The sequence below is a fragment of the Daldinia caldariorum genome (assembly GCF_022478825.1).
Source record: "Daldinia caldariorum strain CBS 122874 unplaced genomic scaffold F4812scaffold_1, whole genome shotgun sequence".
NCBI classification, from domain to species: domain Eukaryota; kingdom Fungi; phylum Ascomycota; class Sordariomycetes; order Xylariales; family Hypoxylaceae; genus Daldinia; species Daldinia caldariorum.
Window position 1 is genome coordinate 2,078,894 of NW_025953037.1, and position 26,765 is coordinate 2,105,658.

General features: G+C 47.3%; 11 protein-coding genes across 11 annotated transcripts; 7 read left to right on the top strand and 4 right to left on the bottom strand.

Annotated features, from left to right (window-relative positions):
• The first annotated feature begins 136 nt into the window (after positions 1-136).
• F4812DRAFT_22414 (PLC-like phosphodiesterase) lies at positions 137-2,809 on the top strand. Its single transcript, XM_047930469.1, has one exon. It carries the CDS (start codon positions 582-584, stop codon positions 2,613-2,615), a length of 2,034 nt encoding a protein of 677 aa, XP_047795034.1. The 5' UTR covers positions 137-581; the 3' UTR covers positions 2,616-2,809.
• Positions 2,810-5,010, bottom strand: F4812DRAFT_464756 (Metallo-hydrolase/oxidoreductase; the record flags this gene model as incomplete). The annotated part of the gene is made up of 7 exons (XM_047938378.1): positions 2,810-3,632; positions 3,696-3,792; positions 3,846-4,204; positions 4,253-4,298; positions 4,356-4,614; positions 4,664-4,885; positions 4,962-5,010. The coding sequence occupies 7 exons, from the start codon at positions 5,008-5,010 to the stop codon at positions 3,003-3,005; spliced, it is 1,662 nt and encodes a 553-aa protein (XP_047795035.1). The 3' UTR covers positions 2,810-3,002.
• A 483-nt stretch (positions 5,011-5,493) lies between these two features.
• F4812DRAFT_22430 (putative polyketide synthase protein) lies at positions 5,494-6,855 on the top strand. The gene has a single exon (XM_047930471.1). It carries the CDS (start codon positions 5,944-5,946, stop codon positions 6,763-6,765), a length of 822 nt encoding a protein of 273 aa, XP_047795036.1. The 5' UTR covers positions 5,494-5,943; the 3' UTR covers positions 6,766-6,855.
• On the bottom strand, positions 6,856-8,088 carry F4812DRAFT_22429 (uncharacterized protein). The gene has a single exon (XM_047930470.1). It carries the CDS (start codon positions 7,832-7,834, stop codon positions 6,947-6,949), a length of 888 nt encoding a protein of 295 aa, XP_047795037.1. The 5' UTR covers positions 7,835-8,088; the 3' UTR covers positions 6,856-6,946.
• Positions 8,089-8,755: 667 nt separating this feature from the next.
• F4812DRAFT_464758 (uncharacterized protein) lies at positions 8,756-9,421 on the top strand (the record flags this gene model as incomplete). Its single annotated transcript, XM_047938379.1, has 1 exon — positions 8,756-9,421. One exon carries the CDS (start codon positions 8,756-8,758, stop codon positions 9,419-9,421), a length of 666 nt encoding a protein of 221 aa, XP_047795038.1.
• A 2,307-nt stretch (positions 9,422-11,728) lies between these two features.
• On the top strand, positions 11,729-12,917 carry F4812DRAFT_22443 (uncharacterized protein). Its single transcript, XM_047930472.1, has 3 exons — positions 11,729-12,460; positions 12,531-12,583; positions 12,633-12,917. Exons 1-3 carry the CDS (start codon positions 12,427-12,429, stop codon positions 12,750-12,752), a joined length of 207 nt encoding a protein of 68 aa, XP_047795039.1. The 5' UTR covers positions 11,729-12,426; the 3' UTR covers positions 12,753-12,917.
• A 1,286-nt stretch (positions 12,918-14,203) lies between these two features.
• On the top strand, positions 14,204-16,324 carry F4812DRAFT_409984 (TB2/DP1, HVA22 family-domain-containing protein). Its single transcript, XM_047932494.1, has 2 exons — positions 14,204-14,864; positions 14,951-16,324. Exons 1-2 carry the CDS (start codon positions 14,836-14,838, stop codon positions 16,029-16,031), a joined length of 1,110 nt encoding a protein of 369 aa, XP_047795040.1. The 5' UTR covers positions 14,204-14,835; the 3' UTR covers positions 16,032-16,324.
• On the bottom strand, positions 16,325-17,838 carry F4812DRAFT_409986 (mitochondrial genome maintenance MGM101). The gene is made up of 2 exons (XM_047932495.1): positions 17,010-17,838; positions 16,325-16,909 (listed from the first exon to the last, which is right to left on the bottom strand). Exons 1-2 carry the CDS (start codon positions 17,570-17,572, stop codon positions 16,645-16,647), a joined length of 828 nt encoding a protein of 275 aa, XP_047795041.1. The 5' UTR covers positions 17,573-17,838; the 3' UTR covers positions 16,325-16,644.
• A 1,117-nt stretch (positions 17,839-18,955) lies between these two features.
• F4812DRAFT_449098 (class II aaRS and biotin synthetase) lies at positions 18,956-20,986 on the top strand (the record flags this gene model as incomplete). The annotated part of the gene is made up of 1 exon (XM_047935936.1): positions 18,956-20,986. One exon carries the CDS (start codon positions 18,956-18,958, stop codon positions 20,984-20,986), a length of 2,031 nt encoding a protein of 676 aa, XP_047795042.1.
• Positions 20,987-21,602: 616 nt separating this feature from the next.
• F4812DRAFT_449118 (protein transporter) lies at positions 21,603-22,192 on the bottom strand (the record flags this gene model as incomplete). The annotated part of the gene is made up of 2 exons (XM_047935940.1): positions 21,603-22,025; positions 22,190-22,192. The coding sequence occupies 2 exons, from the start codon at positions 22,190-22,192 to the stop codon at positions 21,603-21,605; spliced, it is 426 nt and encodes a 141-aa protein (XP_047795043.1).
• A 425-nt stretch (positions 22,193-22,617) lies between these two features.
• F4812DRAFT_22665 (Yip1-domain-containing protein) lies at positions 22,618-24,124 on the top strand. Its single transcript, XM_047930488.1, has 2 exons — positions 22,618-23,208; positions 23,292-24,124. Exons 1-2 carry the CDS (start codon positions 22,891-22,893, stop codon positions 23,895-23,897), a joined length of 924 nt encoding a protein of 307 aa, XP_047795044.1. The 5' UTR covers positions 22,618-22,890; the 3' UTR covers positions 23,898-24,124.
• Positions 24,125-26,765: the final 2,641 nt, after the last annotated feature.

Here is a 26,765-nt window from a genome sequence, read left to right on the forward strand (position 1 = left end):
TCCATTCTTGATTGCTAGTTGGCCCCCCCCCCCCCCCCCACAAAAAAAAAAAAAAAAAAAAAAAAAAAAAAAAAAAAAAAAAAAAAAAAAAAAAAAAAAAAACACAAAAAAAAAAAAAAAAAAAAAAAAAAAAAAAAAAAAAAAAAAAAAGATATTGCTAGTGACGTTTCATATCCCTTCTTCTGCTCTTGATGATCTGGACCTTGGCTAAGCCCAGATGAACTAAAATAAACCAAGAAACCAAAAGAAACTAAACAATTGGTGGGGTTTTTTGCAGCACTTTGACTCGCTAATTTCTTGGGCTGAATCAGGTTCGCTGGACCACTTTGAGACGTCACAAGCGTTAGCACCACGCGATTGAGTACAATATAATGCGGGTTATCTGTTGTTTGCTGACTTCTCTTCCCCTTTCTGGTATTTCACGTATTGCTTGCACCGTCAGAATATCAGCATCTTTTTTTTTCGTTTTATTCTTTTTGACCCCTTGAAATAACTAAGTAGATCCATCATCTTCTTCTTCCCATAGGACGTGAGCCTGTCTTTGCTTTGACCGGTATTGCGTACTAAGTAAATAAATCGTCATGGCAGAGACAGCACCCCTCCCGCCGAGCGAGTCGATCCACCAAGCTGGGGGCGGTCAACCTGCTGTCCAAGACGTTACTATCAAGCAGATAAGAACATCTACATTGCAATACCTGGAGAAGATTTACACCACATATGCCTCCCCCACCGAGAAACACTGGGTTAAGGACTCAATTATCGAATTTTTGCATCATGTACAGGCCGATAAGGTGACAGACTCTTCGGGCGATATCGCGACTCGGGACGCTGTCGACTTTGCTGGTTTTTTGCATTATATGACATCCTCCGCCTCCAACGTGTTGGCACCGGTAGTCTCAGACCCCCTGCATTTATCGTGGCCCTTGGCTAGCTACTTTATCAGCTCTAGCCACAACACCTACCTAACTGGAAACCAGCTAAACAGCGATTCCGATGCGGATGCGTACCGAAGTGTCTTGCTGCGCGGCTGTCGCTGTGTCGAGATTGACGTCTGGGATGGTGATAAGTCGGATGCCGAAACGTCGGATAGCTCAGACAGTTCGGACAGTTCTGATGATGATGAAACCCGAGAACTGAAATCCATAAGAAAGAAAAGCCGCAGCGAAAAGATCGCCTCAAAACTCCCTGGATCGTTGGCTAGCCGATTCAGTAAGCGTCTTACGGGGAAGAACACTGCGGATACTGGCTCTAAGACGGAAACAAAGGAAGGAGATTCCATTATCGGAGCCCCTCTGCAGAAGACGCTGAGTCCGCAGGCAATCGCAGTCGAACCCCGAGTTCTGCATGGATACACGCTTACCAAGGAAGTATCCTTCCGCGAAGTTTGTGAGGCTATCAGAGAGAATGCCTTTGTTGTCACGGACCTACCACTTATTGTCAGTCTCGAAGTTCACTGTTCTCAGGAGCAGCAGGAGGCGATGGTCCGTATCATCAATGAGGTCTGGGCCGGTTATTTGTTGCCTCCACCAAAAGAAGACGCTAAGTTTCTCCCCGCGCCCGGCGATTTACGCCACAAGATCCTTGTAAAGGTCAAGTACGCGCCGCCTGACGCTACCACATCGGCAGCCGATGTGGAGTCCGAAGATCGACTCCCGCCCGGCACCGCCTCAGATCCGTCATCGAAGACCACCACACAACAAAAGGTCAAAAAAGCCTCTAAGATTATTCAGGCATTATCGGCCCTGGGTGTTTATACTCGAGGTGTATCGTTTAAATCCCTATCCCAACCAGAAGCTACCATGCCGACGCATATTTTCTCGCTATCGGAAGGTGGTGTAGTTGAGGTCCACGAGAACGAAGCAGCAAAACTTTTTGAGCATAACCGCGAGTACTTGATGAGGACATACCCATCGGGCATGCGTATTGGGTCTTCTAACCTAGATCCGGCCCCGTTCTGGAGGAAGGGTATCCAGATTGTGGCACTCAACTGGCAGAAGTGGGACGAAGGAATGATGCTTAACGAGGGTATGTTTGCCGGCACCGGCGGATATGTGTTAAAGCCCGAAGGATACCGCGGTCGGAAACCCGTAATTGTCGACAATGAAGTGAAGGTGGCACCCCCCCTTCCCGCATCCGAGACTATCCTACACCAGACACTTGACCTGAGCATCACCGTTTTCGCGGCGCAAAACTTACCATTGCCCGAGGACGACGACAAGGAGAGCAGATTCAAGCCGTACGTCAAAATCGAGCTACACGCAGAGCCGCCTCACGAGGAACATCTCTCCGTAACAGGTACCGCCCCAGGTTCTACTTCAACAAGGGCTAAGGAAGGAGAGTACAAGGCCCGCACAAAGACCCAGCGCGGAATTCACCCAGATTTTAAGGCTGAGACGCTAGCCGTGGCTCAGGGCGTCTCTGGCGTTGTGCCGGAGCTATCTTTCGTACGTTTCCTAATCAAAGACGACGAAATCGGCCGCGACGACTTAGCTGCTTGGGCTTGCATTCGACTAGACCGGCTGCGCAGTGGATACCGATTCGTGCATCTCTTTGATAACGAGGGCCGCGAAAGCGATGGTGTGCTCCTCGTCAAGGTTGACAAGAAACTTGCTTAGGCGGCAAGTTTCGAGTCTCGAAAAAGCAGAATAGGGGAGGAGGCGGTACATCGCCTGATGAAATGCCAGGTGATGTAGATTCGATATGAATAGGATTTTTTGTGTATAAAGCGACCTGTTGTCATAGCATTGGAGGACGAGCATAGTTAGCAAGCGAGAATGTAATTGGCCCAAGGGCTAAAGAAGAATCTGAGCGCATTTACATTTTCTATCAATCAAAAAGGTATCTCCCCCGATGAGGCATGTACTCATGGGTTATCACCCCTATCTCCATAAGCACCAATTATATGATTGGTATCTACCACCTATATTATCCGTCTAACGACCTCCTAATTCGGGGTCAATTGTGCTATGATTATCGGTGGTTGATATGAGACTTATCGTATTCTAGACCCTGTTACCTTCCATATTTGCGCAGGCTGCTAGAAATGCTCGCAACCTAGTCTCGTACCTATAAGCGGATATATTTGAAGTCTGGGAATCCTGGGAATTTAATTCATCATTTCCTTTGTCCTCTTCGAATAGTGTCGCTGGGTAAACTTGGGCCAAGTTGTGAGACAAAGAGAAGAAGGCCGATGTCACCCGCACTTGAGAGGCCTGCGGATGATGTAACAGCGTTACAGAGCTTTGATGCTCCAAGTGACTCCTTGTTGGGGAGACGGCTGGACTAGAGGGAACTCCTTCATTTGACATAATCGTCGATTGAGTTCGAGGTACATTTTCCCGTGATCCATCTTTACCTCCCAGTCCCAATGTCTGGCACATGAGCACATCGTATTCGAAAACTTGACGAGTGCAAATATCTCCGAAGAGCCTTCTTATAGTAATGCCCTGCTCTGCCCAATAGTTGGGGTCCACCGTGCATGGCCAAATATCAGCTGGTTTAAAAGTCCGCACTAAATGTCGAAGCTCAGGCAAAGAAGAATGCCTAGCATACGGGAATGTAATCCGGGTTGGGAGGATATCGGGATTATCATCTTCGATCTTTTCTACTGGATCCCGAATTCTTCGAACTTTCTCGATAAGTTATTTGATTATTTCTGTAATTGAATGTTTTCCCGGTAAATCAACCCTTCCAACATCAAGGTCGACGCCTCTAGAAACGGCCAATGCTTTCTGAAGGAATTGTGTAACGGTACGTCCCAAATCGCCCAGTGCCTCGCCTTCTTGTTCGATTCTGCTTCTTTGTCAGATCCCAGAGGATTAATAAATATTTCTGGTAACCCTTACAATTCTAACAAAGCTTGAATGCTTTCTGCTTCCAGGGTCGGCTTCGGTGTGAGATCGTCTCCGCCTCCGCCAATGCCCACCTCAACCATGTCTCGCCCATCAGTGAGATGTGCAACGATTGGCTGAATCCATATAATGGGCTTAGTCTCCATGGCTTTGCAACTTATGCCTTTCTCGCAGCTGTGGATTCTCGCGTCTTCGTCTAGCGTCAAGCACCCCTCCCTCTGATTGTTATCACAGGTGAAACCCACAAGATAGGGGGCCTCCGTAGTCAAATAAGTTTGAGCGGCAAAGCGATTGTCAGATGGTTTAATAGCAAGAGACTTATAGATACCCATTTTGTACTTGTCGACATGGATCTTATAGCTTGGTTAGTGAAGCTATCAAACCAAAAGAAAGCATCGTACCTTGGAACCCAAAGCTTTTGATAAGGCAACCCAAACCTCTTCATACCTGCGAGAAAAGATCAGATTATAGTACATTAATGGAATTGCCTGCCTAGGTACGTACCCGTAGGTCCATGCTTGCACATGGAATATGGTATCTTTTGGATAGCGTGCGACTTTCCGTAGAAGCTCACCTAGCCCCTCGGCCTTGGTTTGTAGAGGGAAATCATCTACTATCGAGGTATCGAGATATATGCGGTCAAGTGTTTTCAGGCCCATGGAATACTCGACCATGACAGGACTCCTTGCTATAGAATTCACCCACCAAGCCTCACTCCTGATATCTCCTGTATATAAGACGGCTTTGCCATTGCCTTCAATCACTGCGAACTGAATTAATTTTGACTCGAGGATAGTAGGGGGCCGACCCACAGAACATAACCGCACCAGGGCAGTGATTTGCATCCAGGAGTGTAACTTGTATAACCTGGTTGGGATCTAGCTCGATCTTTGTAGGGGTTTCTAAAGGAATGGGCTTTAATACTTTAGCTAGGTGTTTGTATGTTTGCATCCATGGATTTTCGAGTATACCCTTGGCGTAGTTTAGTCGGCAAGGGTATTTTTCAAGTCGGAGTAGGATTTCCCTAGTCGCGGCTGAACAATAGATACGACAACATCATAGTTGGTAAGTTGGGCAATGGATAGGTGTTTGTCATACTGAGTATCTTACAAAGGACTTCTAAGCGTATCAAGCCCAACGAGATGATCGCTGTGGACATGGCTTAAGAAACAGGCTAGTGGGGGGCGGCATTTGAACCCACGGAAGAAATCAACTCTGATATCAGGGAATTCGTGTATGATACCATTGAAGGTTGACATGGCGGCTGCTATGTGGTAGCTTGGAATATTACGGAGTGCCGGTTCGAGATTTTGTAAGTTGTCTGATTAAACATGGCGACTTGTTAAGAATCGGTGAGTTTAAAACAAACACGCCTCCTGGCTAGGTTAGAATATATTTTAGGCCAACCATTCAATTTTTATTTTTCTTTTTTATTTTTCTTTTTTCAAAAAGAAAAGAGAGACAGAGAGAAACAACTATGAAGAATATGAAGGAGAGATGATAGGCATCCACGCTAACAGGACTAACAGCGGCCTACACCAGCTGGCCGACACTTGCCAAACTCTCCCGAACTCTAAATACACCTAGTCGTGCAACATCCCTACAATCTAATACAATAGGCGCCTAACCAATGCCTAAACTCGGGGTTTTTAGAGGGCATTTTAGAGGACAGAGCTTTGTTATGTACCTCTAAAGTGCCCCTTTATTTTTAGATTTAAAATATCCAGGTACCTACCATCAACTTTTTATTGCACAGGCTACCTAAGATCATAATAAAAGAGGTACCAAGTATTTTCATATCTGTCGCGTCGCGAACCAAGTCCGATGTAGAAACATGCTGTCCCTATATCCTCAAGTGCTAACTAGACACGGTGGAGCAAACTTGAAATCTGGTTAATTTGATTGGACATATCTAGACTTCAATGAATTCTCATTGAACAGATCTTGGTAAGCTGACTCCATCGTGTCTACCTAACCTAGAGTTGGCAACTTGAGGACATCTTAATTTCTCAATGATTTCCGCGTTTTTACTAACCTCACTCAACTCCTAAAATCATCGCTTATCTCACCTTCGTCTAGCCTGGATTAAACCATGGAAAAACTAAAGATCGGTCTGACAGGGTCCCAAGAAACGTCGATAGGAACGTTGGTAGCGAGAGCCACAGACGCAAGATCTGCCAAGTCTATCCTTCACGACACAAACGCCATTCGAATTATGGATCAGATTGACCATGACTTTGACAAATTCCACATCAATGAAGCACATGCTACCTTATATAGTACTCGGACGATATGCTTAGATCGTTGGGTTACAGAGTTTCTGTTACGAAATCCCCAGGCGACAGTCGTTCACCTAGCCTGTGGCTTAGACGACCGTTTGCGTCGTCTCCAAGCAGACCTGACCAAGGTCCGCTGGATTGATCTCGACCTACCCGACGTTGTCGAGCTTCGGGCCAAACTCATCCCCAGTCCAAAGGGCGACTACCAGCTCATCGCTGCAGACGCAACAGACAGAGCATGGCTCGAGGAGATCCCTACTGACCGTCCTACTGTTATCGTCTGCCAGGGGTTAACCATGTTCTTGGAAGAAGAGTCCGGGAAGCGCATGATACGGCAGATTGTCGACCACTTCAAGTCGGGCCAGCTTATCATCGATTTTATCAGCACCATATCACTCTATACACAAGGCCAGGTCGCTACCCTAGTAGCCACGGGTGCAAGTTTCAAGTGGGGGGTTGACGACCCCAAATCGATTGAGACACTTCACCCACGGCTGAAGATAGTAGATTGTCTAGGACCGTCTGAACTTGGCGATAATGAACATTTACCGCTTAGGACTCGTTTATTGATATCAACTTACCCTGACGTACCTTGGCTTCGTTATCTCAGCTCTTACGTACGATTCAATTTCTAGAAGCGACAGAATATGCATTGGTTATCTGGGATATTTGACTGTATACCTTTTATGCAGTCGCTTCAGAAATATGAGCAATTGGTTGAAGAATTTTATATGCCATCCCCTCTCGCACAAAAGAAAAAAAGCGAAATCTAGATAACCCAGCTTCCAGGATAAGCAGGTTGGACATATTTCGACCCTACTCATTCTGTTTGTCAATAGATCTCTCCACAGCCCCTAGCACGACCTTCAGCATAGCATCGGGCGATAAATCACCCAGCTTCCCACTCCACGTCGTCGTATCTACTATATCTCTGATGTCTAATGCGTCGCTCAAAACGTTGTCCGCGACGTCAAACGCCTGGCGTGCACTTTCATCGTCGCCCACGCGAAAAAGCTGCACACCGACCTGGTACGGTGGCGCCCCTAAAATATCCAACTTCCGGGCTGTTCGAATCAGCGTGTCGTAAGGATTATCATCCGTTATACCGGCCGTGATCACTATAAGATTAAGCGGCCTGGCTGTGCTTCCTAATTCCGCTCCGTGGTGTCTACGACTTCGTTCGTAGTCGTGTACGTAACGATCCAGGATATAGCTAAGCCGGCGGTCGAGGCGGCAGTGACTTCCAAGCTCCTTAATCCTGCCGAAGATTCCCGCGACATTGTCACGCATACCTGGTACTCCGGTTGCCTGTCCAATGTGCAGGTACCCGGAACGATCTGCGTCAAGGCTGAATGCGGCATACATGTAGTACCCGCGCGGGCGGTGGTTCACGAAGTAGATATCTACGCCGTTGGGATCACGCTCCGTGCATATCGGTGCGATCTTTTCGAGCAGCGTACCAACCTCGTTCCAGTGCTTTTCCATCGATTTGGAATCATCGATAAGGAAGACCGTGTCGAAGTGCTTAAGGAACGCATATGGGTCTTCGCGTGTGCGGATATGCTTGCGTGTCAGTTTCGAATGATGCTTCTGGTGCTCGACAGAATTGGCTGAAACTTCTGGCTTCAGATCAGGGCCAGTTGGGATTGTCGCCTCCAAAGGGTATGGAAGGATCAATTCTCGATGCATGTCCATGTGGTTCATGATGATGGGTACCTAGCCTAAGGTATGGCTCTCTTAGTCTGTGTACCTGGTAAGAGGTAGGATAGAAAAATACTCCTGCGCTGGTATGACTCGATTTCTTTAATTGATCGAATTTATTAAAGCAATGCGACCTTTCTCAGGCGTGATGCTCGGTGGGATATATCTTGTAAATTTCCACTTTCTTGTTTGATCGTATAATTCACCTTGTTGTAAGAAACGATGGGCTTTTTTTTTTTTTTTTTTAAAAAAAAAAAAGGGGGGGGGGGGCTTTGGGTTTCAAATGGCCTTGTTAAGGTTGAGAGTGGTCATACAACATATATTCGACACGTGCAAACTGAAGCTCAAAATTGGCAAGTCCTAATGCCCAGTCGTTATGACTTATCACAGTTGAACTTTCCACTATCATATCTGCTATACGACAAACACCCAAGCTCGCTTCAAGCTAGGCAATTGCAATGCCTGCTTCGATTGACTCATATGACATCAAGCGGGTGGTTTGTAGTTGCCATTAAAATTGTTTGACATAGGAGGTACCTACCTAACCTAAGGTATTCTACCAATAATAACCGTAGACAACTCTAGTTCTCTGCCGATTACCTTAGTTTCGTATCATTTTTAGTCTTTCCTTTTTGATATATAAATATTGTTAACTTAGAAGCTTTGTGTTTTTCTTTATGCACTACGACTCGAATAATAATTTTAGAAATGATTAACGACTAGTCACAAAGGGGACTTCTTTTGATTTTAGTATATACCTCTATTCTATATCTACCAGTCCGGAGAATGCTTGAAAACATGGAAGATTGATCATTTTATTCATTAATTACCAACCCCTTCAGATCACCTTGTAGTGGCAAAATCTTTCTTTGCGTTTTCGAGATGTCACTTCTATCTGTAAAAAAAGCATTCCGGTCCCAAACCATGACCAAGGACAAGCTCTTAAAGAGGGCAAATGGATTGGACGAGGTGTTCAACTGCGTAACTCACTTTGAATCTCTCCAGGACAGAGGAGGATATGACTACGCCAAGCAGTTTACGTCCGAGTTATATAAAAAAGGACTTCAGCAGCGGCTCATAGAGATATGGATGGCAGATGCGCCCAGTGTACATGTGCTGGACGGCGTAGGTTATAACTACTCAGCGAGTTATCTTGGGAGGGAGTTCGCCAAGTCCTTCCGTGTACGTAACCGCGACAGTGCTATCGTCCTCCGGATCTATGTGAAGAATCGAAATGAACCACCAAGAGAAGTGCTGCTTCATATCCTTGGTTCGCTGATCTGGAGCTTGGTTGCCCTTGTTTCTAGGGAGTTTAGTGCTTCTGAAGGCCTGCACACTAAAGAATTTAAGATGTTCATAAGTCGCGGTACCGAGTGCTTCGATTCCGGCTTAAGAATACTTCAATCATTACCTCTTCTAGAACTTGATAGTAAGAAAATGATTTGCATCGTCGACGGTATCGACCTTGCGGAGGATCGGGACACCTTGAGCCAATTGCAACAATTGCTCGCTGTTCTTTGCGATGTCATGTCGAAGAATCGTGCTCATTTACTTTACACCCTTAGTAGGAGGAGCCAAATAATTCATTAATTATAATTTTCAAGTGTTACTTTTATGTGGAAGATTTTTGGTTTCGTAGAATTGCCTTTATAATGAACCCGGTCTTGTATCATGCTTCTGGCGGTTGGGTACAGTTACCAGTCTTATCCGCACACTCCACTATAACGTCACCAAAATACACCAACTTTACAAGACGATTATAATATCAAAGTAAATAGTAAAAATATAAAACTTTTTGAAATATAGAATTTGATGCTTATATTTACTATTTACGACTTAATAATCTTAATATGAATCGTTGTACAAGTTTTACGTTGAAGTAAATTCAACAGAACGTACTCTCCACCAAAAAGTTCAACTATTTCTTAGAAACGATACTTTCCTCCACTTGCACCACGTCTTGTACAATACATATTGTTTTATATAATAACCACTGTTTATATGGTGGCCTTGCAAAGCTGTATATAAAATTCAAAGTTTTATACTTTTACGATTTATTTTGATATTATAATCACTTTGTAAAGTTGGTATGTTTTGGTGAGGCTACAGTGGAGTGTGCGGATAAGACTGATAGGTTATTGTAGTTGCGCGTCTTTCAAGCAAGGGGTTCATTTCTGCTATTAGGTTATCTCAAAATTTATGAGATAGATAACTTGGCTTGTTTATCTTATTTCTATTTTTTTTTTTTTTCGGAACTACGTCTATCTACTTCAAATAATAACACTAACAGCTTGCAGTACCCTAAGTGTGCTTATTATCATATCCATTAAATCGGACTAGGTAGGATACAAAGAAGTTACAGCTAAGAGAGCCGAGTGCTTCGATCCGGTAGTTCGGATCTAAATCTTGATGATGCATATCGCTGGATTGTCGTTGGCCCACCATTTATTGCCAAGCTGGGGGGAATATCCAGGTATGAATTGTTCCTGGCCGCCAAGGTAACAGGGGACAAGGCTCGTGAGCTTTCTACATTCCTAAGGAGGAAAGGCGATAAAGATACCTAACCAAGAAGTTTTCGTAAGATTCTGGGCTGGCAACCGTTTCCCCGCGGTAGCATCATGGTGAAGCACTGTTCAAATATTTTCCTTTAATTTATTCCGGCGCGCAGTTACAAAGCTAAATCCATCCGGGAATGGTGTGCATATATAACCCGTACCCGGCCAAAAAAATATAGTAAAAAGTCCTGGTGCACAGCCCCGAACGGCACAGTTTTGAGGTGTAGACAGTCGAATAGGTCAGGTGACTTGTTGTAACCGATTCAGGGGTTCGGCACTCGGGTTCCCCTGCCCAGCAGGCGCTACCAACCCGACGGACTGGGCCCCGATACTTCCTTCCGGGGAGTTCGAGAGCCGGGTGCCGACGGTGCAACACTCCACGGGGCCGGCATCACATGAAAAATGAAAAATAAAAAATTCCTGGTAGTTGGGTTTATTGCAACAAACATGGCATAAGCGCGCCGGAATTGGTGGGTGGTACAGAACTTATAGGAATATATATTAGTCTCCGCTACTCGAACTCTGTGGTTGCATTGGGCGGGACCGTCAACCTGTCAGAGGCCGTGAAAGAGGTCAAGATGCACACCACCTGCAGGCCGTGAGGAATCATTTATGTATCTCAGCCACACACGCGCTTAGGCCTACATGATTCCTTTTGGCACTTTCCGGATGTACATAAGTCAATCTTAGCATCTTAGGTAACATGCATTGGTTTGGTGCATCCAGGGCTTCCCCGGCCGTTTGTAAAATGGGGGGTTTTTTCATGACCCCGGATGCTCCCGTGAGGCATGGTAACAGGCGCAATATATAATTCAGCACTAAGCGCGCTCGCGTACTTTAATATCATTCCATTTTCCAATGGAGACTCTCAACGGGCCGATCGAGTGTCCGATTTTTAATTTCCTTACGGCATATGAAGGCCCAATCCCGGAATATCAAGAAGGTGATTTAAACCAAATACAAGGTAGCCAGTACGAGAATTTAGTAAGCAGTACCTTTTCAACTCGATGGAGGACATGAACGAGAAAAAAAAACACGGCTGGGAAAGAATCGGTAGCGTAAAGGACTTCGATGTAGATGCTTTTACTGTTTCATACCTATGTCTATCAATACCTCTCATACAAAGGATGAGACGTTATAAGTCGATAGGGACCTATTGAACTAAGGGACCTCGGTAGAAATTCATATGATTCCATATAAGCCTCCGAAGAGGGCAATCGGCCAGGCGCGGCAATGTGCCGCGGTCTGACCTCATGGTGGCACGGTTGTAGTTGACCCGATTTGCTGGCGCAGAGGAATGCGCGCGTACTCAATGTGTAGATACTTGATCTAGGTATCCATCCCACAATGCGACACATCTATCTCATAGGGAAGCGGCTCAGCCGTCGGTAGGGCTGTCAAGGTAGGTAATGCCAGCCCTAAGGAATCTACGGTAGCATTGCATGTCAAGCCTTTTCTTTTCGGGCCACCCGTCTCAATTTAGTTTAAGCGTCGCTTTCCCAGATCGACATTAGTCATGACGCATGCGGCTCAGTGCCGTCTTTTACTAGATACCGAAAGGCATACGCTACAACAACCGATATTAAGGGTTCAAAATTGCGATCCCGAAAGCGACCGGAATTAGGTAGTCAGATTCTTTTAACAAGTAACTTTCCCTATAGGGACATCACGCCAAAAGGTTCACGTGTTATGAACGGAGATGACGATGGCGCAGATCGACACAATTTTATTAAGGTGGGATTCTCACTATGACCTCAAGCTCTGAATTAGAGAGGAGGCCCATTCCGCGAGCTGATAGGCACATGTACGACCATCATGAGAAAGAGAGAAGCACACACCTGAGGCAGTGGATTACTCCGTAGAGGCACGGAAGAAGATAAGGATACGCGTTGTAAATAGGAGAGGCGTGGTATAGCATTCTATATAAGCTGTGGACGAGGTCAAAGGTGAGCAAAAGAACAGAATCGATGAGCTCACCAACAACAGCTTCCCATCAAAAGACAAAAGACATCAAGAAATTATCTAACACACCTTGAAACCATGGCTTTCGGAGATTCTGCTAGTGGATCATCAAGTAAGTCTTCGAAGGACCAGTTAACTACCTCCTATGTCAGGCAGAGAACTAAATGCTAACCTTCGTGAAGACAACAACGGCCACTCCAAAAGTTCGCCCAAGGACGGCAAGGGGAAGTCGAAGGTATGCTCCCAACCAGGATATGCATCATACGGAGGCTAACAAAACTCAGGACCCGAACAAGGACAAATCCGGAAGCCAGGGTGGCTCATCTGGCCAGGGGGGCGGCTCAGGGGCATACGTGTCGCCGCCAGATTTCTTCTCCTTTAACGACCCTACAAACGGCAAATGATGACTGAAAGAATAACGACTTAGACGATGGGTTAGGGGCTGGGTTCTAGGATTGGATAAGGGATTGGATATGACTGGATAACGGGGATAGGGGCACTCTGATATTACGCTCTTCGAATCTGTTCTAGACGAACATTGAAATGCCTTCATTCATTCAATATAAGATAACATCAATAAAGCTTATACAGCTCGTATCGAGAAGTTTATGAGTATAACAAATGAGAAGACTTCTCGGTATGCCATAAAGTAAGAACCGTGTGTTACACATTGCAATCAAGGCGTTGTACGACAATTTTTATGTTAATTTAAGCAAGTTTCTGCTTTAGGTAGGCATACCAAGTGCTGGATAGCCGTGAAATATTGCAATCAGTCAATTTTGAGTATTAAAGGGGCGTGCTTTAAGTCATTCTAAAATAGGGCCTGATGTATTACTATGTACTTACCTTACAACAGAGTGCTTCTAGTCTTAGGTACTCTATATATGACATGAGGTCAAGGTTACTTGTCAATAGTTGCCAAATAAGAGGTACTAAATGAATATAATAATAGAATACCAATCTGCCTCCTATTCACTCAACACAAGGCCGAACATATGAGGCACCTCTAGGTACCTAAATTAAGTGACTGGAAAAAAGTGATACCTCGAAAGATTCTTCCATAATTTCTTCCATCTTCCCTTATTCATATTCTTACCAGCTGGAAGGCCAATATTCTACTGATATACAGCATTCCATTGTTATCACTGATTGAAGCCACATAGAATGATATCGTAACCATAAGTTTCAAAAATATGATCGCATGGAAACGTGTTAACAGTTCATCCAATGCGAGAGAAATGGAGTTTAGGCAGAAAAGAAAGAAAAGTCAGAAATACGAGTCATAAAAGAGGTTGACCTAAGAAGTAACACATAGAACAAGTATGAGTTTCGGATTTGCAACGTGTCCATGCAAGACTTGGAGTTTATTAAATAGCACACCGAATGGGCTCATATGATTTCGCCGTACATCGTATTACTTACCTAGACCTATCTTGTTACATACCAATTCGGTCGCATGTAAGTCATGTAAGTCAGCAACACTTTGTGTACCTCTCCCGAGTACAAGGTGGTATTTGCTCACGGTCTAACAGCTGATGCCTAAGTCTTGGGGGGGTTTCGGGCTAATAAAAGGTACCTAGGTTAGGTAGGTACCTAGGATTGTATATAGGTACCTATAGGGAATTACATTACCATTTATATAAGGCATTGTATTGTTACAATACCTGCAGTGTATTTCAGCACCCCCGAAACCCGAGGCCGGCTAGCTCCCCGCAAAGCCCCACGCGACTAAATAAGGCACCAACGCTTATCCGCCTTCCCAGCCAGCCTGCCAGCCAAGCGCAGGTGATTAAACTTTGGGCTTGCTTGTGACGTCTGGCGGGGTCATTTGCCCGTGATCTTCTTCTCTCGGTCGTCATCTACCGGCCTTTAGCAGCCTTAACAAGCTTCTAGCTTAAACTTAAACTTACTCGCATTTACACATTTTACACATTTACACAAACGATTTACGTTTGCATTCAACGACCATCCCTCGAGAAATTTACGTATTCTTGAGTTTCCAGGTTTAATAACAGGTACCTAATATTTACCTCTTATTAAGGTGAATTCAAACCAACGCCGATATTCGCAAATACTTACCGACCTACCGAACAACCGACTTCCCTACCTCCCTACCTCCTACATAACCTTTACCTTACCTTACCTTACCTTACCCTACTACCCTTTTTTTCAAGGAATCTCCTCCAAGAACGTCTTTGGAGATATTACCCCATCTTTCTTTGTCTCACTTTTTTTTCTTTTTGCGACGGTAACAGGTAGATGTACATCATCTACGTACCTCTTTTTAGTCAGTCAAGATTACCTTGGGAACCTGTTTCGACCTAAACGAACCCGGCTTATAACTCTCACCTCAACCTGGTCTTCAAACTTCGAATAAGTCGTTATAATATCGAGTCTAAACGCCAAAAAGAAACCGACAAAAATAATTAACTAGAGACTTGTTTATTATTCATATCCGACTTAAATTATTGCAAAACCTTCGCCGCCATGTTCGACCTCATTCCGAAGCTCCTCTCGTACGTCCGACACTTCCCAATCCCCCTCCCCAAAAGATGGTATACATAATATCATTCAGTCATCATCGCTAACCACCAACAAACAGCTCTATAGCATCCTTCCTCTTCCCCCTCTTCGCCTCTTACAAAGCCCTCAAGACCTCGGACCCGACGCAGCTGACGCCCTGGCTCATGTACTGGTCCGTCCTCTCGTGCGCCCTCCTCGTCGAGTCCTGGCTGGAGTTCATCCTCTGGTGGGTCCCCTTCTACTCCTACATGCGCCTCTTCTTCCTGCTCTACCTCGTCCTGCCCCAGACCCAGGGCGCCCGCGTCCTCTACGAGACCTACCTCCACCCGTACCTTGAGGAGAACGAGGCCGCCATCGAGGACTTCATCGCTAGCTCCCACGACCGGCTCAAGTCCGCCGGTATAGCCTACATCAAGCGCGCTATCGACCTCCTCCGCACCCAGGTCCTCGGCATGCCCCCGCAGGAGCCCGAGCCCGAGGAGACGAGGGCTGCTGCTGCCGCCGCTCCCCAGGGATACACGCAGGCGCTGCTCGCTAGGTTTAGCGTTCCGGCCGCTCGGTGGGCGTCTAATAACACGGGCACCGCAGGGCACGACTTCTTCAACCTGCTGGCGAACGCGGTCGGCGGCCCTTCCGCTGCTGCTGCTGCTGCTAGCGGCTCCCGAACCCCAGGCGGGTCGGCGATACCAGCCAAGGCCGACCCGATGATATCCGCGGCGAGCCTGATCCCGGGGACCTTCGGGGGCGCTGAGGAGAAGATGACGTTCATCGCGGCACAGCGGGAGAAGCTGGCGCTGATGATGGGCGCGCTGGACAGGGAGGCTCGGCAGCTGCAGATCTCGGAGGAGGAGCGCAAGAGGACCGGGAGCATGAACCTGGACGGGCAGGAGGGGGGCGCCATCTCGCGGCCGCCGAGCGGGCACAGCGTGTGGAGCGGGCTGAGCAAGAGCCGGAGCGAGGTCGACTTCGAGAAGATCGACGCCGAGAGCGGCGCCGAGGACGACAATAATCTACGAAGGAGGGCTCCGGCGACGGGGGCCGAGGAGAATCCCGCTGGGAAACACGGCTGGAGCTTCCTTGGCTGGGGAACCGTGGGTACGGGTACGGGAGAGCAGACTAATCAGCCTGAGACCGGACGCAGCTCCGGAGTCCAGAAGTAGGTACCTAAGATTAGGTTAGGTTAGGTAGGCAAAAAAAAAACTACTGCACCTACGAACGACATGGTATTTAACCGCACGGAGTTAATGGGTTTGGTTCGGGACTGGTCTGCATAACTACCTACCTAGGTAGGGAAGGAATTGGGGGTAGACGCGGTTTGAATAAGGAGTTTAGAGCGTAGGATTTCCTCTCTCTCTCCTACCCGGAGTTATAAGGCTCTGCGTAACTGAGAGCGGCACGATGCGTACGATCCGGCTTTTATAATCATATCCGTTGCCAACCGTCTATTCATTCATGTGAAGGTTTAATAATATACGTGACATGGTAGAGCCATATATGCACTTGCTGGCTTAGGGCGAGGACCATGTTAGGTACCTGGGTAGTCAGCCTATTTCCCCCTGCCCGTGTCTGGTGTCTGGAGTGTATAATTCTTCGGGGTATATTTTCCCACCTCTCGATATCGTACAAATGTTCCCTCTTCACACCACACCACACCACACCACCCAAAACTTAACCCCGACGCTTTACTTCAGGCAACGTCTTTATATCTCAGGACGCATATGATCCTCTTCGGCGGGCGGTTTTTATTTTTTTATACCAGCAAAAAAAAAACTCTTACACCTTCTTGAACGGGTAGCGGACCTCGTCGTCCTTACGAAGCCAAATCTGCTTCCTCTTCTTGGTAGCGGCGTGCTCGACCCAGACCTGCATGGCGTGCTCCTTCATGAACTTGCGGATGAAGCGCGGGTCCCACAGCTCCGACGCAATGCCCAGGTCCTTGCAGCACCGCATCAGCGCGTTGGACTTGCACCCCTCGGCTGCCGTCGAGACGCCCTCTTCCGTGAAATAACTCATCTCGCCTCGGGCTTGGGCGACGAATCTATTCGACAGTTAGACTTGGGGGGGTTTTTTCTTAAAACGAGAGAGAGAGACAGAAAGGGGGAGGAAGAGGAAAAGGTATAAATAAATAAATAACCCACCGGCCGTGCACGACAAGCGCGTACTCGCGCGTGACGAGCTTCTCGTGAACCATGAGCTGGCCTCTGGGAGCGAGGCCCCAGCCGCCGGGGCCGAAGGCGGCGTTGAGGATGCGGCGGTACTTGATCTCGGGGAGGTAGATGATGCCGTCGGGCTTGACCTCGATGTCGTCGGGGTGGAGGCGGGCCTGGAGGACGGCGGCGGTCTCGGGCGAGAAGGCGGAGGTGCCGAGGCCGTGGTACGACTGCGTCCAGTCGATAGGCTTCCCGGTCGCGGGCTCCTCGCCGCTTATGGCGTCGGGGAGGGGTTCGCCCGAGACCGGGGGGATGGGGATTCGGGTTTCCGAGGGGAGCGACGACGATGCATTTGCGCTGGGTTTCGCCGCCGGTGTTGAAGAAGCGGTAGTACTAGTGCCCGTAGAAGGTTTGGAATACGAAGAAGTAGCCATCGTTTTGGAAGTGCTAACGAAAGTCCGGATGCATGGCTGAGTCTGATTTTGGGAAAGTGATATTGTGCGTACCCGTCGAGCTGCGGCGCGCATGGGCGCTAACGTTCTTGAGGCCATTGTTTGTGGTTGTGAGTTGTTGTGGTTTGTATTCCGTACCTAAGGAGAGGAAAGGGAAATGTATGTGGGAAAAATGATTCGAAGAGGGACGGGGTTCGATAAGGCGGTTGTAAATTTTTGGGCGTTGCAATCGATCTTGCCTGTGTTATCGGCAAAAGCTAGTAACAAAGTGGGTTTTCTTCACCTGAACTAAAATTAGGGAAGCGCGGGTGCTTATCGATAGACACCCCACTTAGAAATCGCAATCAATTGATCTTGGTTACAACTTTATGCATTGTAATCGTTAGGTATGTGTAGCTCTACCTACTAAGGTAGGAACCGCGCAAACTGTGTTACGCAAAATATAACCTAGTTTTAGTTATACATATATTTTATGACTGAAGAGCGGGATTAGTATAATAATAGGTACCTAATTAATACCTCAAACACCTTTTACCTAATCGTGTTTCTCATGTTGTCACAAACAGTACCTAGGTACTCGTATACTCGCTTCCTCTTAATCTAGAATGCATTTGAATATTCACGTCCATACATCTTTTCATACATCTTTCATCGATGTTCTCTGATCGTTATTATGCTTCTTCCAGCAAGCCTTGAAGATCTCCATCTGTCGTTGGCAAAGTCCGTTAGCAAATTACCACGAAAAGCAATTTTCGAAAGAGACTATACTATGCCTTAAAATAATTCAGATATTTAGGTACATACCTCCTTTCTACACGCCCGCCAATCTTTCTTTTCGTAATAGCAGTCGGTCAACTTAGCATTCTCATCTAGGTTAGGTAGTTTGGTCAGTACCTTCAGCACGTTTTGACAAACACGAATAGCGATAACTTCGGCATTTATTTACCTGCACATCCTGTACTAAATATTCTCTTATCCCTGAATCATCATACGAGAAACCAGTGTTAGTCTATCTAGTCTAAGAGAGCTGACAATTATGTAAAGCAGCTGGTTTAGGTAACTCTTACCACTCATCAGGTTCATCATCATCCTGAGCAGTATTTGACTGCTGACTTGTGCTCTCGTTTTTGGACATTATATCTATAACTCCCGGCTTCAAACTGGGTGTTATCGTCGTCGGTAGAGTTCCTTTTTCGGGTGTTAAGTGGTGTGTGGTATGTGGTGTGTAATTTGGTGTTGCGAATTAAAAGAGCTACAATAAATTGCGCCAGAGGGCGGTATTGTTAGGTTACCTCTAGGTTAGGTAGGTACAATACCTGCCTATAAAGGTGGGATTTCGGGGGCATCCGAGCCGGTTCTTGGAATTGCCTCACTACCTACCTAAAACGTCCCCATGCCGGCCGGCGCACTTATTAACAAAACCCATGCTACCTTTTAATTCATAAAGCCTCAAGTCAAAACAAGACTACATATACCTCAACAATGACGTCGCAAAAACTCAATGTGCTCGTTTACACAGGAACGGGATCTACCGTCGAATCAGTTAAGCACGCAATATATTCTCTTCGTCGTCTTCTCTCCCCGAACTATGCAGTCATCCCTATTACTGAAACCGTTCTCTTAAAAGAGCCCTGGGCCCCTTCCTGCGCATTGCTTGTTTTCCCCGGCGGTGCTGATCTTGGTTACTGCCGTGTTCTCAATGGGGAAGGCAATTCAATAATATCTCAGTATGTGCGTCGTGGCGGCGCATACTTGGGTTTCTGCGCCGGTGGCTATTATGGATCAAAGAGGTGCGAGTTCGAAGTTGGTAATAAGGCCATGGAAGTGGTTGGGTCGAGGGAACTGGCTTTCTTTCCCGGCACATGCAGGGGTGGCGCATTCAAAGACTTTCAATATCACAGCGAGAAAGGCGCCCGAGCAGTCCGAGTAAACGTCGTGAAGGATGCATTCAGGGGGGCCGGCTTAGTCCCAGAAGTATTCACGTCATATTACAATGGCGGCGGCGTCTTCATCATCCCACCGGGTGGGGATAGTGGTGCTGAAATATTAGCGAGCTATGCAGACGAGCTCGATGTGGATGGTGGCCGTGAGAAGGCAGCCCTGGTGTACTGTAAAGTAGGACAAGGGGCTGCTATTCTTACAGGACCTCATCCTGAATTTGCTGCCGTAAATCTCAGCCCGCAAAATGATGTCGAGGGGTATGACGATCTCATCGCTGCCCTCAAAGCCGATGACGATGCACGGACAGGCTTCTTAAAGGCATGCTTGAGCAAGCTTGGACTGGAAGTCAGCCAGGAAACATCAGGTGTGCCATCCCTCTCTCGACTTCATCTGTCATCTATCTCTAGCGGCGACGTCGACGACTTATTACACGGTTGGGAAGACATAATAAGCAAAGAAGATGGCGAGGAGTACATTAGAGCGGAGAACGACACATTTCACTTACTGAAGTCCGAAACTATGTGGTCCGTCAATGGTTTGAAAGAAGCACTAACTTCCGACGACAGTTCGGATCAGAAGTCTTCTGACCTGAGTAGCCAGGGCATGGTCGACTACAGCACGATTGTGAAACATATAGTAACGCATGAGACAGCCTGGCCGGAAGCCAAGGCGACTCCGTACTTCAATCACAATGCATTCTATTCTAGCTTGCAAGACTATCGAAAGTCAGAACCCGAAGCCGAAGAATGGGGAGATTTCCTAATGTATGGAGAAGTCGTCACGAGCACCAACACGCTACTCGAGAAAAACTTCAAACTCCTTTCTAAACTACCATCCGGGTTTACGCTCACAGCAACAACTCAAGTCGCCGGGCGAGGGCGTGGGAATAACGTTTGGGTTTCACCTGCAGGATCGCTCATAATGTCTACCGTCATCAACCACCCAGCTCATATCGCGCCCAGCAGACCCATCGTCTTCATCCAGTACTTAGCCGCGATCGCTATCGTCGAAGCGGTGAAGAACTACGATCAGGGCTACGAAGAGGTTCCCGTAAAATTAAAATGGCCGAATGACATCTACGCGCGGGATCCCAGACAGCCCTCCTCGTCCCCCCCGTCTTACGTGAAAATCGGTGGCATCTTGTCGAACTGCAATTATTCGGCGGGAGCTTACCAGATCGTCCTCGGCATCGGGATCAACGCGACGAACGGGCGTCCCACCACCTCCCTCGACGCCCTCCTCCCGCCGCACCTCGCCCCGTTCCGGATCGAGAAGCTCGTAGCGGGCATTCTCACCCGCCTGGAGGCTCTGTACAAAACGTTCGTGCGAAGAGGGTTCACGAGAGATATGGAAGGCGCGTATTACGCGCACTGGCTACACGGACGCCAGATCGTCAATCTCGAGGCTCAAGGCGGTGTGAGAGCCCGGATCGTGGGTATTACTAGCGACTGGGGCATGCTGAGAGCGGAAGAGCTGGGAAGCGACGATCGGCCGACGGGGAAGATATGGGCGCTGCAGAGCGATGAAAATAGTTTTGATTTCTTTAGGGGATTGGTGAAGAGGAAAATCTAAGTACTGCCTCAACGTCGGAGAACGATCACTCTGAGCATTATGTTGGGTTAGGAGGTAGATACCTTTGGTAGGTATGTTTTTGACCTGCGATGTTATGGTAGGTAAGGTAATTAATATAAAGTACATAGAGATGGCAGATGAAAAACATCTAGATCACTGCGGATTCGTAACTGCATATAAACATCTTTAAGTATGAAGGTATATCGACAGAAAGTTCTCATATATTCGCCTGCAAGGAACCCACCCGTCGTCCGGCACCTCTTAAACACGCGAGGAACCCTTACGTCTCGCCGCCCCCCCATTTTGATAAAGGTAATATACAGTGATTGCAATAGTACACGCAGCGCTCATCTCTCGTCTAAATCCGACCAGGAAACGGACCAAGTCCATGAATGCGTCAAAAAGTCCCAAATGATAACGCCAGGCCATGCCACAGTCGAGTGAAGATGCTTTTCTTTTTCGTAAAATGGTGGTCGTCGTCGTTGTTGTTGCTGCTGTTGTTGCGAAAAACGTGTCCCAATCCATCAGCGACACCGAACACCTCATCCCTCCCTCCGGGTCAAATCCCTACCTAACCTAAGTATTTCCTTTTTTTTAAGCCAAGATCACTCTTTCACTACCGATCTTTATACACCTTTGGCTTCCACCCCTCTTTTATCTCGGCCTCTTGCGCGGCTTTTTCCATCGCCGGTCTGAGCTCCGCTTCTATGCGCTCCCTCGCCCGCAAGACTTTGCTCTGGAGATAGAAGCTGCCCCCCTTCTCCGGGTCGTTGGCGTCAAACAGCTTCTTGAACCGGGCCATGACCTCCTCCATGTTCGCCTGGCCGCCCTGGGGCGGCTTGACGTTCAGGATCCTGCACGCCTCGTCCAGCGTCATGCCGCTCGAGAGGCTGGCCCGCGCCCCCGCGCCGTTCGGGTTCAGCTTCGCTTGCGCTCGGGCGTAGTTCGACGAGGCTTGCGCCTGCTTGTAGGCTTCGGCAAAGGCCCGGCCGAGCACTCGGCTGCCTACTAGGACGATCTGTGTTATGATGCGGTGCGCCTGGTTACAATTGTTCTGTTAGCGGTAATTGTCGGGGGGGCGCAAATGTGGAATTTGTCTCGGGATTTATATATATATATATATATATATATATTTATTTATTTATTTCTTATTTTTTAAGAAGAAAAAGAAAGAAAAGAAAAGAAAATCTTTCGTTGACGTACCATAATTATAGCTCTAGATTTATAGGGGTATAAAGCACAGCGACAGGATCCCGTATATTTTGGGGATTCGTAGAGCTGTATATGGGGATTAGCGAACGAGTCGCTAAAGATGTGCTTCCTAGGTATAATTGATCGATATTGTTGAAAGAAAAGAAATCGCCCGAGGTTCGAAAATTGTCGCGATAGCGGGAACGATTCGAAGCCCACATCGGGAGTTGGGACTCCGGATTTCCGGCACCAAATACATGTACCTAGTACATAGGTAATCCCCGCGGTTCCATCGCAGGGGTACATGTATTGATACCTACATTTTTTCACATTGGTAGCTTTGAGCCACAGTCTTCACTAGCCACAAATACCAGGGTAAGCTACGGCAGGTTACGTACATAGCTACGTCGCACTTGGATCTGAGCTTCGCAGCCACGTCGCTAAAGTCCCGTCTGGAGTCTGGACAGATTCATTTTTGGCGATCCGTCAACTAAAGTTTCGCCTTTTTTTTAATCAACGTCGTCACAAACGCTTCGAAACAAGTCTACACGGCTTATTACGCCCATTCTAACTCCAACTGTTTTCTCTCTCTCTAACTTATCACCTTTTTCATCCTTTGTATTAACTTCAACCAACTTTCCTATACTTGAAATCTAAACAGAAAATCGAAGGGAGTAAACCTCGGAACTTCTTCCAACACCGGTACGCAAATCATGTCGCAATACTACGGCGCGCCCCCTCCAAACCAATATGGCGGCGCGGCGGCGGCGCAAAACCTTCAATTTTACCCCTCGACATATTCTCCCGGTGTACCAAACCAAGGAACGCCAGCGCAATCATACGGCTACGGCGCCCCGACGCCCGTCCCTGGCGGATATGGCTTCGGGGCTACGCCTAGCGTAAGCGGGAGGATGGGGGAACAAAGTGGCTTAAAGACGGGTTGGCTCGCCGCTTTCTCGACGGAAGGATATGATGGGGAACCGCCTCTGCTGGAAGAACTAGGGATCAACTTTGATCACATCTGGTCCAAGGTAAGTGCTCGGACAGCTCGAAATTACATTGCTCAAGTACCTACCTAAGTTAAACAATATTAAACAACCTACCTCTTTCTTAGACTTTAGCAGTCCTTAACCCCTTCGGACGCATAGACCAGCACATCATGGACGACTCAGATCTCGGCGGTCCCATCCTCTTCTTTTTCCTATTCGGCACATTCCTCCTCTTCAGCGGCAAGGTACACTTTGGGTACATTTACGGATTGGCGCTTATGGGGTCCGTCGCGCTGCACACGATTTTATCCCTCATGTCTCCCGACGGCACCAGTGCCACATCACCCGCCCAAGCATATTCGTCCGACCCTTCTTACCCCGGCGATCCCAACGCGGGCGGCAGAGACGATTCCAAGGGACACTTGAGCAGTACCCTGACATTTGCGAGGAGCGCAAGCGTGCTTGGGTACTGTCTGTTACCACTGGTTATGACGAGTCTGATTGGTATTGTCATACCGATGGACGGTCCACTCGGCTACATCTTGACCAGTGCGGCAATTGTTTGGTGCACAACAAGTGCAAGTGGTCTGTTTTGCGCCGTAGGACGGATGCAACAGATGAGGGCCTTAGTGGCGTACCCCTTAATGCTATTCTACGTCGGCTTTGGTATTATGAGCATCTTTAGCAGCCGAGGATCCGGTAGCTTGGGCAAGGCGGCAGGCGTGTCATGAAGTGGTATCTGGCTTGTTAAGAGAAAAGTTTAAATACTAGACATTTATCGAGGATCGATGATAGCGGAAAGACAAAAAGTTCAATCCGCATGGGTCCACGGTAGATCAATCATATCCTACATAACAGCAGGCAATATACTCGGTTGCTGGTAGCTGATAACAGCAGTCCTGGGGAAGGGGGCCGTGAGACAGACGAGACAGACATTATGCAAGATGAGTTAGTATTAATGGGAGTGTTATTCCCGCCATCTACCCGTGTTTGCAGCGTTAAACAGATAATATCACGAAACATACCTACACACTATTATTGCGATTTCTACAGGAGGGACCACTTGCCCTTGGTTACAATAAGCAGAAGCGTCGAGAAAACTGGATTCTCTTAACTTGCAATTACGAAATCACAAGGATAACTCCCGTGAATTCTCATCTCGAAATTCGGGGAAAAGAGCTGAGGATGTATGACAATGTAACCCCATCATATGCGGACTTTCACGTATCCGGACTTTCACGTATCCGGACTTTCCCTCCCTTAGTATGTGATCATCGGCATTATAACATACCTGTTTCGACTTCAAACACTACGACAGAGCAGAATAGGTTCTCGATCAGTCGCTATCTCGTAGCAAAGAATTTTGTCCACACCATGTAAGGCACCTACCTACCTGACCAAGGTGATTATCCCATTTCTACGATAATATTTCCTGCATAGGTACCTACCTCCTACCTTAGGTACCTATTTGCAATGAATCTCTCCGACGCGGCTGCCATGCAAATACCCCTTTTCATAGCACCGCCAACCCGTCCCCGCAGCGGCGCCAAATACCGCGCGTACTCGGCAGCCGACATGGCGCGAGCCCCGCGCCGCGGAACCTCCGCAGCGAGACGTCCCGGCTGACGCTCCGGCAAGAAGGCCTGCTGGCGGAGTGGGCGGCGCTGGGGTGTCCGGCGACGAAGGACGAGGTGTTCGGGCTGGCGAAAAGGGTGCTGAGGAAGCAGGGGTCAGATAATGACAATGATGGGAGTAGTAATAGGAATAGGAATAGGAGTAGGAATAATAGTAGGAGGAGGCTGGGGAAGCAGTGGATTGTGCATTGGATGAGGAGGTACCCGCAGATAGAAATCCTGGGGTGGGAACCTAAAGAAGAGGTGAAGCCGAAGAGGAGGAATGAGCTTTGCTATGATGATGCTGGACATATAGTACATACATCTAAGTAATCATGGCCAGTTAGTAGATAGGTACCTCCTACATAGTCGGCTTGACACAACGAATAACTTACATATCTTGAGTAACGGTGCAGAACTTAATATTTGCAACTTGCTTTTCTCGAGGGCCGTCTTGACACGTCTACCCGTCTACCCGTCGGCTCAAGTGTTAGTCATTAGAATTATCTCCTAGGCCGATGCTCAACCCGACTGAACAAGCACCGAAGAGTCATCTGCAATATATCTGTCGGATTACGGGAAACTTCCGAGCTTTCCTGGTCTACGGCGACGGCCCGCATCGGAAACGGGATCGAGCTGCTCGTAGGCGACATAGATAGGTAGGTAGCTAGGTACCTAAGTTAACTGCACATTCCCGAGAATCGATGTAAGCTAGCTCGGACGAAATGCGACCAGTTAAGGCGATTTGGCTATCTTGTATGACAGCCAGGTACTTCGTACGGATGCGGCTAAATACGACCATCATTTATACCGATCCAACCGTAACAACATCATGACATCCCACCTTTTCAAATAAGAACTGCAACACTACCTCCCACTCCCGGGAGACGTCTTAATCTACCTATTAACTTAGGTAGGTACCTACCTAAGTAACTAATTCCAGAAGTTAGAGTAGAAGCTATTCCCAAGCACCCCCAGGAATGCGGTGGAACTTAGCTTCGCTATTATATACTATTGGTTTAGGTTAGTTATTATAGATCAGATCCATCACCGCCCCTGAAGCCTGAAAGCTTGGCATGGGCGGGCCGCTGCAGACTTAATTAACATATCCGAATGAACTGTCCGGAGCTGGTGTACTATACTATGTATGTACAATACAATATATGAACGAAAGTTCGTAGTAGGCCTTGGAGTAGTGTCACGTTTCTGAGTACCTACCTTAGAAGGTAACTACCTGTTTGCTTTGGTAGGTGTTTGTTATTTACCTTGAAAAGAGATGCCATAGTTACGGTATAAAGTCCCGTGCGCCACCCGTCCTGAAAAAAAAAAAAAAAGAAAGCATCCGTCTTTGAGTCATCTTAACGCCGATCTGCGTAATATCCGACCCGTATAACACAGACATATGGAGCTTCCCGGGGGTCCAGACCAAACTTCAGACCAGGTAATGAACCCCCCTGATATGAATAAAGAAGTCTAATTAGTTTAAGCTTTTGAGTGGCGTTTCTTTACCAACCGTACCTGAAGCAAATAAAAGGGATCTTTTTAGTCTTATTTATGATTGGTCAAGGCCAAGTACTTCGTACTTTAGTCTAGTATTACCTAGTATCTAGGGAAGAGAAGGGGTAGGTTAGCACGGTTGGGGTAAACTTCACCCTCATTCTTGACTCCAGTGTGTACCAATGCCGAATGCAACTGGCTACCCCGGCAGTTCTGATATGTCACTTCGCCATTCCCCTTTGATAATTGGTAGTTTTGATTAGGTAGGTAGCTCTCTAACAACGAAGCTCGACCTTCTATAGAGCTAGTTCGCCCGTTGGTTTCCCCAGATACAATACCTATAGCAACCCAGATCTATAGACGTTTGTATATAGGTATCTCTAGGGAAACTGTCATGGTCAACACGCTATTAAAAACCCCACGACCAACTTACACATCTTAGGTACCAGGTACCTAAGGTAGGGGTAATATCTGAAGACGAACTCTTTG

Bases quoted from the DNA above. Each gene is read 5' to 3' on its own strand.
- F4812DRAFT_22429 (XM_047930470.1), bottom strand. From the start codon at position 7,834: ATGAACCACATGGACATGCATCGAGAATTGATCCTTCCATACCCTTTG.
- F4812DRAFT_409986 (XM_047932495.1), bottom strand. From the start codon at position 17,572: ATGGCCTCAAGAACGTTAGCGCCCATGCGCGCCGCAGCTCGACGGGTA. The intron at 16,910-17,009 runs GTGGGTTATTTA...ACTGTCGAATAG, and splicing joins GCGCTTGTCGTGCACGGCCG to ATTCGTCGCCCAAGCCCGAG.
- F4812DRAFT_22665 (XM_047930488.1), top strand. From the start codon at position 22,891: ATGTCGCAATACTACGGCGCGCCCCCTCCAAACCAATATGGCGGCGCG. The intron at 23,209-23,291 runs GTAAGTGCTCGG...CCTCTTTCTTAG, and splicing joins TTGATCACATCTGGTCCAAG to ACTTTAGCAGTCCTTAACCC.
- F4812DRAFT_409984 (XM_047932494.1), top strand. From the start codon at position 14,836: ATGTTCGACCTCATTCCGAAGCTCCTCTC. The intron at 14,865-14,950 runs GTACGTCCGACA...ACCAACAAACAG, and splicing joins CTCATTCCGAAGCTCCTCTC to CTCTATAGCATCCTTCCTCT.
- F4812DRAFT_22443 (XM_047930472.1), top strand. From the start codon at position 12,427: ATGGCTTTCGGAGATTCTGCTAGTGGATCATCAA. The intron at 12,461-12,530 runs GTAAGTCTTCGA...ACCTTCGTGAAG, and splicing joins TTCTGCTAGTGGATCATCAA to ACAACAACGGCCACTCCAAA. The intron at 12,584-12,632 runs GTATGCTCCCAA...AACAAAACTCAG, and splicing joins ACGGCAAGGGGAAGTCGAAG to GACCCGAACAAGGACAAATC.
- F4812DRAFT_22430 (XM_047930471.1), top strand. From the start codon at position 5,944: ATGGAAAAACTAAAGATCGGTCTGACAGGGTCCCAAGAAACGTCGATA.
- F4812DRAFT_22414 (XM_047930469.1), top strand. From the start codon at position 582: ATGGCAGAGACAGCACCCCTCCCGCCGAGCGAGTCGATCCACCAAGCT.